The 12,438-nt window shown below is 36.7% G+C and overlaps 1 protein-coding gene across 10 annotated transcripts in view; it reads right to left on the bottom strand.

The window, feature by feature from the left end:
- CCSER2 (coiled-coil serine rich protein 2) overlaps window positions 1-12,438 on the bottom strand; it is a 245,528-nt gene that overhangs the window by 43,835 nt on the left and 189,255 nt on the right. For 9 of the 10 annotated variants that reach the window (XM_064290312.1, XM_064290313.1, XM_064290309.1 and 6 more), the window contains one exon: window positions 8,130-8,216. In XM_064290312.1, coding sequence (XP_064146382.1) covers window positions 8,130-8,216 — 87 coding nt within the window. Of the gene's footprint in view, window positions 1-1,452; window positions 5,591-8,129; window positions 8,217-12,438 lie in introns of those variants that run through there. The other variant, XM_064290316.1, reaches the window with a different exon arrangement.

Raw genomic sequence — 12,438 nt, forward strand, 5'->3', positions numbered from 1 at the left:
CCCTGAAGTCTTCTTTAAACCAAACAACAGTTTAGCTTAATTAGTAAAGAATGCCTGCTTTGAACATTATGCTCTTTTAAAGAACTATCTGTATGGTATCAAACTGACAACAGCAACTTGAAAAGTTAGAAAGGATGCTTTGGGAGAAGTAAGTTTATGTTACTAGCAGAGGAACAGTTCGAAAAGGGAGGGTGAAAATGGTTGCAAAACTTAAACAACGTAATAGGTATCACTGAATTGTACATATAGAAATTGTTGCACTGGTGCATGTCTTGCTGTGTATATTTTCAATAACAAAAAAGAATTGCCCCTTAGTATGAAGCTGGAATATAAGCATTCTATTAAAAAAAAAAAAAAATTTTTTTTTTTTTAAACAAGCCCATAGATCACTTGCCATGACGCTGACTCATGGTGAACTGATGTGTCATTTCACGATTTATCATGATACTGATTATTGGTTCGGTTGTGAAGATTTTTGTTTTCTTTATGTTGAGGTGCAATCCATACTGAAGGCTGTGGTCTTTGATCTTCATCAGTAAGTGCTTCAAGTCCTCTTCACTTTCAGCAAGCAAGGTTGTGCCATCTGTGTAACACAAGTTGTTAATGGGTCTTCCTCCAATCCTGATGCCCGTTTTTCATATAGTCCAGCTTCTCAAGTTATTTGCTCAGCAAACAGATTGAATAGGTATGATGAAAGGATACAACCCTAACACACACCTTTTCTGACTTTAAACCATGCAGTATCCCCTTGTTCTGTTCGAATGGGACACTTGATTCATGCACAGATTCCTCATGAGCACAATTAAGTGTTCCAGAATTTCCATTCTCCACAATGCTATCTGTAATTTGTTATGAATGCCTTAGCATAGTCAATAAAGCATAGGTAAACATCTTTCTGGTATTCTCTGCTTCCAGTCAGGATCCTTTTGACATTAGCAATGATATCCCCGGTTCTGCGTCCTCTTCTAAATCTGGCTTGAATTTCTGCCAGTTCCCTGTCGATATACTGCTGCAGCCACCTTTGAACGATCTTCAGCAAAATTTTGCTTGCATGTGGTATTAATGATATTGTTCGATAATTTCTGCATTTGGTTGGATCACATTTCTTGGGAATAGGCATAAGTATGAATCTCTTCCAGCTGGTTGGCCAGGTATCTGTCTTCCAAGTTTTGGCATAGATGAGTGAGCACTTCCAGTGCTGCATCCGTTTGCTGAAACATCTCAGTTGGTATTCTGCCAACTCCTGGAGCCTTGTTTTTCGCCAATGTCTTCAGTGAGGCTTTGACTTCTTGCTTTAGTACCATCGGTTCCTGATTATATGTTACACCTCTGGCAATGGCTGAACATCAATCATTTCTTTTTGGTATAGGGACTCTGTGTATTCCTTCCATCTTCTTTTGACGCTTCCTGCGTCCTTTAATATTTTCCCCACAGAATCCTTCAGTATTGCAACTCAAGGCTTAAATTTTTTTTTTTTTTTTCAGTTCTTTCAGCTTGAAAAATGCTGAGCGTTTTCTTCCTTTTTGATTTTCTATCTCCCGGTCTTTGCACATGTCATCATAATACTTTGTCTTCTTCAGCCACCCTTTGAAATCTTCTGTTCAGCTCTTTTACTTTACCTTTTTTCCTTTTGCTTTAGCTACTCGACGTTCAAAAGCAAGTTTCAGAGTCTCTGACATCCATTTAGGTCTTTTCTTTCTCTCCTGTCTTTTTAATGACTTCTTGCTTTCTTCATGTATGATGTCCTTGATGTCATTCCACAACTCATCTGGTCACTAGCGTTCAACGTGTCAAATCTATTCTTGAGATGGTCTCTAAATTCAGGTGGGATTATACTAAAGGTCTTACTTTGGCTCTTGTGGATTTGTTCTAATCTTCTTCAATTTCAATCTGTACTTGCCTATCAGTAACTGATGGTCTGATCCGCGGTCGGCCCCTGGCCTTGTTCTGACTGATGACATTGTGTTTTTCCACCGTCTCTACAGATACAGTCGACTTCATTCCTGTGTATTCCATCTGGTGAAGTCTCTGTGTACAGTTGCCGTTTATGTTGGTGAAAAAGGTTATTTGCAAAGAAGTCATTGGTCTTGCCAAATTCTATCATGAGATCTCCAGCATCATTTCTATCACGAAGGCCATATTTTCCAACTATTGATCCTTCTTGTTTCCATCTTAGGCATCCCAATCTCCAGTAATTATCAGTGCATCCTGATTGCATGTTTGATCAATTTCAGACTGCAGAAGCTGATAAAAATCTTCAATTTCTTCATCTTTGGCCTTACTGGTTGGTGCATAAATTTGAATAATAGTCATATTAGTTGGTCTTCCTTATAGGTGTATGGATATTATCCTATCACTGGCAGCGCTGTACTTCAGGATAGATCTCAAAATGTTCTTTTTGAGGATGAACGCAACGCCATTCCTCTTCAAGTTGTCATTTCCAGCATAGTAGACCATATGATTGTCCGATTCGAAATAGCCAATACCAGTCCGTTTCAGCTCACTAATTCCTAGGATATCTTACCTTTATGTGTTCCATTTCATTTTTGACAATTTCCAATTTTCCTAGATTCATATTTCATAATTCTAGGTTCCGATTATTAATGGATGTTTACAGCTGTTTCTTCTCATTTTGAGTCATGCCACATCAGCGTACAAAGGTTCTGAAAGCTTGACTCCATTCATATCATTAAGTCGACTCTACTTTGAGGAGGCAGCTCTTTCCCAGTCGTATTTTGAGTATCTTCCAGCACTGTATCAAACAATGTTCTGCTGCTATTCATAAGGCTTTGATTGGCTAATTCTTTTCGGAAGTAAACCGCTGGATCCTTCTTCCTACTCTTAGTCCGGAAGCTCAGCTGAAACCTGTCCACCATGGGTGACCCTGCTGGTATTTGAACATCGGTGGCATAGCTTCCAGCAACACAGAAGCCCCCAAAGTACAACAAAGAGACAGATGCGTTGGGGCAATTTCCTTATACAGCACAAAATCTAATCATTAAAAATCTCTATAGTTCAGATATATTTCCCGTCCCTCAAAAATAAATTCATTGACGTGAAATTCAATACATAAGCAAGTCAACTTGGGAGTCCCTTGAATTCACTGTAACAAGACTTAATTCCCTTCTAACACATATAACCAAAACTCATTGCTATCAAGTCAATTCCAACTCATAGCGACCTGAGAGGACACAGTAAAGCTACCCCTTAGGGCTTCTAAGGGACAGCTGGTAGATTTGAACTGCTGATCTTTTGGTTAGCAGCTGAGATCTTAACCACTGTGCCACCAGGGCTCCTCCAAGACATACAGGAGGTAAATTAAGGAGAGACAAAATAATGCAAAACATTGTATCTCAACGCAGACACATTATTCTATTCCAAGGAATGCAATTCCGGGAAAAATTTCCACTTTGTGATCTATGTGATAACACATGATGAATAATACTTGGCAAATATTTGAACTTTTTATAATTTGGAAAGTATAGCTTTCAGTGTTATCTCAAAAGATATAAAATATCATTCTTTCTCCATCTGCTTTCTTTACTGCTGATAATCTCTTCAGGTATTCAATTTCATGGTTCTGTATTGAGGGAAGTTAATATCATCTCTTGCCTCAAAGCGGTAAGATTTTGATCAGACTGAGCCAATCTGGTTAATCCTACTCCTCTGTGCTTAGGAAGGGACAAACAGCCAACGAAACATGAGTCTGGAGTATTTCTGAGAAAGTGTGCTGAAGTGCTCAGCTGCAAACCAAAACAGCAGTATGAACCCACCAGCTGCTCCATGGGGGGAAAGAGTTGGTGATCTGCCCCCATAAAGATTCTATTCACATTGCCATCAAGTCAATTCTGACTCATAGTACTTACTACCCTATACGACAGAGTAGAACTGCCCCATAAGGTTTCCAAGGCTTTATGGAAGCAGACTGCCACATCTTTTCTCCCATGGAGCGACTGGTGGGTTCGAACTGCTGACCTTTTGATTACCAGCCAGGTGCTTAACCACTGCACCACCAGGGCACCTTTCGTATTACAGCCTAGAAAACCTTATGAGACAATTTACTCTGTCCTATAGGGCCTCTATGAGGTGGAATTGACTTGATGGTACAAAAAACAGCAACAACAGAGAAGACAGACCCTTTTCCTGTTTTTGCATAATACTGCATGAGAATGTGACACATAAAACTACAGCAGACATCTTGTGACCACAAAGAAGCCAAGAGGGCCCCAACAAAGTCAGCCTAGAACTTCATCAAGCTAACTAAAGTAACCATAGAACTGGATGGGACCTGTATATTACTTGTTAAATATGTGAGTTTACAAATGTTATGATTTTAAAAGTCATTTTTAGTTCAGGACTCCTGCTTAGAACTTAAAACATCATAAAAACTGATTTACTAGCTAGGTGATTTGGGACAAATTCTTAAAAAGAGTTACTGTTTATCTCACCACTCCTGGCCCAGGCATAGCATTACGTAGTTTATGTAATAGTTCATTTACCTGTCACAACCCTATACGGTCAGTATTATTTTCACTATCCTCCTTTACAGAGGGCTTAGGAGAAGATTAAGTAACTTCCCTAGGAAGTTACTTAGAGAAGGCTATTAAGTTTCAGAGCCAGCATTTAAACCTGAGTTATTTCAAATATACTAAACTCTAAACTGCTTGCCTATGAGTTGGAATCAACTTGAAGGCAATGGGTTTAGTTTAATTTTTTTTTTTAATACTGCTAGTCTACTTAACCTGAATTCCACTTTCGGCATCTCCAAAATGAAAATAAGTTTCACATAAAATATGAATTCAACACTTTATATTATCACTTTATTTTCCTGGAAGTTTATAAGCAAATTTTTAATTGAGTTGAATGCATTTTTAAAAAGATAAAGAAGTATGAAAGGCTAAAACTGGAAGGGGATTTTGAAATCACCTAGAAAACCCTTCATATTTTAGATAATGCACTAGGGAGACGGTGAACACTGTCAATGTTGCTCAGCTAATACTGGAGATAAGAACAGTCCTCGGACTCCTACTCTAGGGCTCTACTGATGACATTCTGCTGTTTTAAGAGTAGTTCAAAGACATAAGGAAAAAAAAAGAACGATAAATTTTAAATAGAAAGGCAATTTTAATTTTGATAATGTGAAAATGCTACTATCTCTCTCTACTTTCAATGGTTTTAAAATATTTAAAAATTTTTTTGAACAAGTGACTTTGTGAAGTTCCAGAACTAATCTTTGTTTTACTACAATCTTTCTGAATGACTTCTAACTCCCTACTACAAAAGCAACACTTGGCCCATTAAAACTCATTCAGTATGGCTTTAGCTTTACGGAAGATCACTGCTCGCAATGAGAAGCAACGGATCCCGCCGGATCTTCCACCTTTCTGTTGAGAAAAACCACATTAACAATAGTCTCTAGATTCAAGAACAGGAACTGCCAAGTAAGCTTCACAAAGTTCTCTTGGTACAGGCCACAATTTCTTTGCCGCATGTAAATAGGTTAATGTGATTCTGAGGTACTTCCACATGGGGTTTCTGGTTGAATGTACCACAGCCTCTGAGACAATCCACAGGCAAACTATCCAAGCACCTAGGAAGAAGGTGACAGGCTTTTTCATAATAAATATGATTTACAGGTCTAATATATCAAATGCAGAGAATTTCACAGCACATATGGCTAATGATTGTTGCATTCATTTTTCTTCTAGTTTCTTTCTTTAGAATTCTCTTAGGTATCATCAAGATCTTTTCAAAAAATTATTTTCTTGGTGAGATAATATCAGGAGAACTGGCCTAGTCTCTTCAACAATAAAAAAAAACAGTTCTAGATTTAAGAGATTTAAGAGACACAACCAGATGTTCTGCATGGTCCTCGACTGGATTATAGTTTGGACAAATCAAACATACAGTGTGTTTTTAGGACAACTGGAGGAATATGAATATGGATGGGGTATTAGATGATATTAAGGGATTACTATTAATTTGGTTAAAGATGGTAATATTATTGCAGCTATGAAGGTAATTATTTTTATTTTAAAAGATGAATACTGAGGTTAAAGAACATTTTATTAAAACCTTACAAGATGAAAAGCTTTTCATTACTTATTAATAATCAATATGAAGTAGTGATCCTTTTTATAATTTTGTAATTAAAAAATTCAGTATTAAAATTTACTTTTCTAATTTTAATATTGAACCTCATTTTTTGATGAGAATAATTTTACACTCCCTCTTTCAACTTATGTTTGTTCAGCCTTGAGATTTTACTTTAGGTAAATTTTTTTTTTAATAATAAAAATCAATGGATTTTGCTTTAAAACCTCAATGAAACTCTGTGCCTGAGATGTCCACTTACTATTGTCCCGGTTACCTGTGGTCTAACTTCATCACCTTAGTTGCTGGTTTTTAGGTTTTCCTTGATATTTTTCTATTTTATATGTCTCTTTTTACTTTTTATCTTCTGCAAGACACATTATTCCAACATACTACTACTTATCTTGGAGCATTTCACAATATTATATATTGCTACTATATTTAACCATACCAAAAATAATCACACTGGATACCCATTTGTACAAAATATGCAGTACTTCTGACCTCCTTCAGCATATTCCTTATCTCCTTTCTCATGCTTATTTAATTTAATTAACCATTCTAATAACAGCAATTTAAATTTTAATTAATTAAAAATAATAAAAATTCACAACTCAAATTCTAAAATTCAAATGATGTATAATCACTTTAGATAAAATAATGAGCAGTAAGTATTTTCCCATTAGTGGTTGGGAAAATTATCCCACTTAGTATATCTTTGGCTTCCATTTCATTACTCATTTATTTTAATCTTTACTTCCTTATTCTTGAGTTATTTTTCAATTTCTCTCTCAGATATTTGAAATACATCATTAAGCAATTTTATAAAGATAACTGGGTGATATACTTTTCAAGACTTTAAAGGTCTGAGAATTTTCCTTTGTACATAAATGAAAACTTGTTCGGATATAAAATATGGAGTCGTAAGAACAATTTCTCGTGTTCCCTAATCCACATTTGCAAATCTGAAGCTTACCTCACTTCCTAATGCTGTTTCTTCTTCTCCACCTCTTCATTACCTCCCCACCCTCCTGAGGGCAGGCTGAGTTCTTGTCTTTATTTTTGAAATACCAACATTACGTTTTATTAGTTTTCTTTTTAATTTTATTTTTGGTAGGACCTCAATTTTTAATATTAGAGTTTTTTCCTCAGATTTTAAGTTTTCTTGGTACCTTTAATCATTTAACAATTTGATTTTTCTACTTATTTATTCACGAGCTGGATCTCTGTGATCTGACCTCAGTATCTCAGAGTTCAGTTTACTATGTCACACTTAAAAATTACATGCATATCTTTTATATTCTGAGTGAGATTAATATTCCATATGGTTGAACTGCTTTGCTGTATCAAAATAATTTTGATTTCCAACGAAGATTTTCTTTTGCCTGTTGTGATATTTATGCCATTGTGTTCTCTTTATCCTGGCCTTTTATATTAGTACAAACTAAATTATCATTAAATTCAAGACAGTGTATTTACTGGGTCCCATATGAGACTAAAATTTGAAATTGGAACAATTTATAACAATAACAAATTATAAAGACTCCAACCTATTAAGTGACTCTGAGGTATCTCTCTACAGCATCAGTGGGAATGGAGCATTTTTTTGGAAACAGCCTTCATTCTAACCGACAGCCAGATACCTAAGCCTGCCCAGTTTCATTCTGCTCACAGAGAAAGGAAATGCCCTGTTCCCAACTCAGTAGTACCAGTTTCTTTAAACAGACGTGGAAGTGAGCCATTTACCCTGAATCAATAAAATGAATCTGAACAGGTAGCTTTTATATCTCCAAACAAAACTGATCGAAAACAGATGAACAAAATTCTTTCTTCACACGGAATACTAAAATGTTTAGACAGATGGTTAAATCACATACTTTTAGAATAAAAAAATCTTGGTTTTTGGGGGTTATAATCTAAAATAAAATAGTACAGCTTTGAAAGTCAAAAGTCAAACTCCAAATACTTTTATTAAAAAATTACATATTACTCAGTGAAAAAAGCCTCCATTTTACATACTATACTATAATACTTACAAGCTGATGTTCTAATAGTTGGATTTTTTCATCTTTTTTCTTTATTTCTTCTTTAAGTTGCTTTATTTCATTTAATAAATCTTCATTCTGTAATATTTTTAAAAAATTACGATGAGACACTTAACTGCATTTAAAATATCCTGATGAGAAACATTAAATCAATGATGAAAGCGCAGAAATGAACGAACTGCTCATTTAGTGGGAGGAATGCTTCTAAAGCAACCTGTATACACCAGGTACTGAATTTCAAAAATAAAAAAGAATCATTCTGCTCTTCTAAGAAGTCATTGTCTAACACAGTCTGACATGGAAAGAATGCACAGTCGTCACGGCTACAGGTAACATTTACTGAGTACTTATTACGCAACAGGAACTTCTGAAAATTTAGCCATTTGATCCTGACAACGCTGAGGTAAGCACTAAAATCTCATTTTACAGATAAGGAAACTGGCACATATGGCCATAACCAAACCAAACCAAACCAAACTCGCTGCCACTAAGTCAATTCTGACTCTTAGCGAACCTACAGGAGTGGCTGGGAGATTCAAACTGACAGCCTTTTTTGGTTATCAGCAGAGCTCTTAATCATTGTGATACCAGGGCTCCACATAGGCCACACAGTGTAATAAATTACATGCAAAGCAAGAACTTTCACTAGATTTCAAGAGACACAGAAGAGATGCCCGTCAGAGAAAACAAAGAAGAACACAACAATCAGAGGGAATGGCATAATTCAGGGGAGAGTCATTTACCAGTTGTTCACAGAAATCAGCCAAAACATAAATGTGCCTGAGGAGCAACAAGGGTGAGTGTGGTAAAAAAAAAAAAAGAAAAAAAAAGAGTCTTTTTCCATGAGCTACTTCCCTGAGGTGAGCTGCCTGGATCAACTTAATCCGTAAAAAATGTCTAATGCTATTAAATGAAAACCCATTGTCAAGTTAAGGAGGAATCAGGTTACTTTTCCAAAGTGTAGTTTCATTACCATATAGTTAACCTCTTTTGTGTATCACTATTTTTTTTTCCTCAGTTATTCAGGAGTTCCTTGTACTCCTGCTGAGGAACTAGCGCAAGTGGGGAAATTAAGTTTCCTGAAGAGAATATCAGAAGAGACACGTTACAAAGGCTTTAACATGTCAAATCAGTATCACAAAGCAATGGGGGAGAAAAAGATTTTTATAATACTGTGGTTATGTATACCACAATTGGAAAAGACTGTCTATCATATACAAAAAATGATCTCCACTTGAATTTAAAAAGAGTTTAGAAAATTTTAAAAACTGAGAGAAAAACAAGATGGATTACAGATCATTTCTAAACTGTGGCAAATGAAGCTATTATGAAATGATAAATATATCTAATTATGTAAAATTTTAAAGCTTCTATATAACATTAAAAAGTAGAATATAAAATCATATCTATACATAACAAACTATTTGATGGGCCAGATAGGCCAATGGAACATGTAAAAAATAAAAACATCACTCGCGTAAAATAGTTGGGATTAAGATTTTTTTTCTTTAAAAAGGGTTTCTTTAAAGGTAAAAAAACTAGTTTCACAAAAAATAAAACTCAGGAGTAAAGATCAACTTTGCTTTTAAAATGTCAATAGTTCTCAACTGCGTGTGTAACTAAAACTTTTTCAAAATAGAGATGCCCCCTGTAGACCTGCTAATTTAGAATATCATAATACTGACAAGAAGGTGGAGGCCCCAAGACAAAATGATTTGAGCAGGAACAGGTAAATAATAAGTAAAAGAGTTAAGATCAGAATAAGTAGCTGTGATTGTCAGCCCATATTATTTTGATTCTGAAAGCTCTATATACAATCTTTTTCCCAGTAAGTTGCTCCCCCTCTTAAGAGAAAACTATGCTTCACAGTGCCCCTAATATCTGGCTTGGCAACTTGACTTGCTTTGCCCAAGAATAAAACATGAGAGGAAATAACTAGGCAACATCCAAGCAAAAGGCACGTGTGGTTCTGCTAATGCTCTTTTCCCTCTGTGACAAGAACATTTTCCAGGGTAGATCCTGATTCTTCAGCCTGGAGCAGAATGAAGATGACATATGAAGCAGAGTCCCAACTGATCTACAGCCATATGTAACATAAAATGAGAAAAAAAACTTTTTTCTGATTGCAAGCAACCATCTAAGATGCATCAATTGGTCCCAACCCATCTGGAGCAAAGGAGAATGAAGAACACCAAAGACACAAGGAAAATATTAGCCGAAAAAACAAAAGGGCCTCGTAAACCAGAGACTCTATCAGCTTGAAACCAGAAAAACTAAATGGTGCCCAGCTTTCACCAATGACCACCCTGAGAGGAAACAAAACAGGCAGTCCCCGATGGAGCCGGAGAAAAGTGTGAAGCAGACCTCAAATCCACATAAAAAGACCAGACTTAATGGTCGGCCTCAGACTGGAGGAACCCCCAAAGCCATAATAGCCCCCAGACACTCTGTTAACCCAGAACTAACACCATTCCCGAAGACCACTCTTCAAACAAAGTTTAGACTGGACTATAAAACATAATACTCGTAAGGAGTGTGCTTCTTCTTAGTTCAAGCAGATACACGAGACCAAACGGGTGGCTCCTGTCTAGAGGCAGAATGAGAAGGTACGAAGGGACAGGAACAGTTGAATCGACACAAGAAACCCAGAGTGGAAAGGGGGAGTGTGCTGTCACATTATAGGGATTGCAACTAATGTCACATAATAATATGTGCATACATTTTTGTATGAGAAATTAAAACACAATTAAAAAAAAAGAAATCTTTTGTTTTATAAGCCATCAATGTTTTGAGGTTATTTGTTGCTGTGGGATGTAAAAAAAAACAATAATTTTACTAAAAGATATTAAATAAAGCAAGAATACTACTGTGTGCTTAAAAAAATATTTCAAAAAAAGGAAAGCACTTTCTGCAACTGAAAATAAACCTAAAGATATTAAAAAAAATATTCTTTCACTCAGGCGATATCTGGCTTAATTGGCATAACATAGTTGGTAAAGAGAATGTTCTATATCTTACTTTGGTGAGTAGTATGTGGGGTTTTAAAAGTTTGTGAGCAGCCATGTAAGATAGTCCACTGGTCTTACCCCGTCAGGAGCAAGGGAGAATGAAGAAAACCAAAGACACAAGAGAAAGGTTAGTCCAACGGATTAATGGACCACAACTACCACAGCCTCCACCAGACTGAGTCCAGCACAGCTAGATGGTGCCCAGCTACCACCACCAACTGCTCTGACAGGAATCACAATAGAGGGTCCTGGACAGAATTGGAGAAAAATGTAGAACAAAATTCTAACTCACAAAAAAAGACCAGACTTAAAAGCAAATAAGTTTCCTGAATAAACAGAATGCTTCCAAGGCCAGCATAGCAGGGGCGGGGATTTGGGGACCATGGTTTCAGGGGACATCTAAGTCAATTGGCATAATAAAATCTACTAAGAAAACATTCTGCAGCCCACTTTGGAGAGTGGTATCTAGGGTCGTAAATGCTAGCAAGTGGCCATCTAAGATGCGTCAATTGGTCTGAACCCACCTGGACCAAAGGAGAATGAAGAACACCAGAGACACAAAGTAACTACAAGCTCAAGGGACAGAAAGGGCCACATAAACCAGAGACTACATCAGCCCGAGACAAGAAGAACTAGATGGTACCCAGCTACAACCGATGATGACTGCCCTGACAGGGAACACAACAGAGAACCCCTGAGGGAACAGGAGAACAGTGGGATGCAGACTCCAAATTCTTGTAAAAAGACCAGACTTAATGGACATGAAAAGAGAGAATGGAGGGAGGGAGCAGGCTATCTCGTTAGGGGGAGAGCAACTGGGAGTATGTAGCAAGGTGTATGTAAGTTTTTGTGTGAGAGACTGACTTGATTTGTAAACTTTCACTTAAAGCACAATAAAAATTAAAAAAAAAAAAAGACTAGACTTACTGGTCTGACAAAGACTGAAGAAACCCCAAGAATATGGCCCCCTTTTAACTCATTACTAAAGTCACTCCTGAGGTTCACCCTTCAGCCAAAGATTAGACAGTCCCATCAAACAAACAATAACACATGTAGTTCAACGACATATACGAGACTAATGGGCACACCAGCCCTGGTGCAAGGATGAGAAGGCAGAGGAAGGGACAGTAAAGCTGGACAAATGGAAATGGGAAACCCAAGGGTAAGAAGGAGAGAGTGCTGACATGTCACAGGGTTGCCAACCAAAGCCACAAAACAATATGTGTATTAATTGTTCAATGAGAAACTAATACACTCTGTAAACCTTCACCTAAAGCACACACACATAGAAA

The sequence above is a fragment of the Loxodonta africana genome, chromosome 8 (genome assembly GCF_030014295.1).
Source record: "Loxodonta africana isolate mLoxAfr1 chromosome 8, mLoxAfr1.hap2, whole genome shotgun sequence".
In the NCBI taxonomy this organism is placed as follows: Eukaryota; Metazoa; Chordata; class Mammalia; order Proboscidea; family Elephantidae; genus Loxodonta; species Loxodonta africana.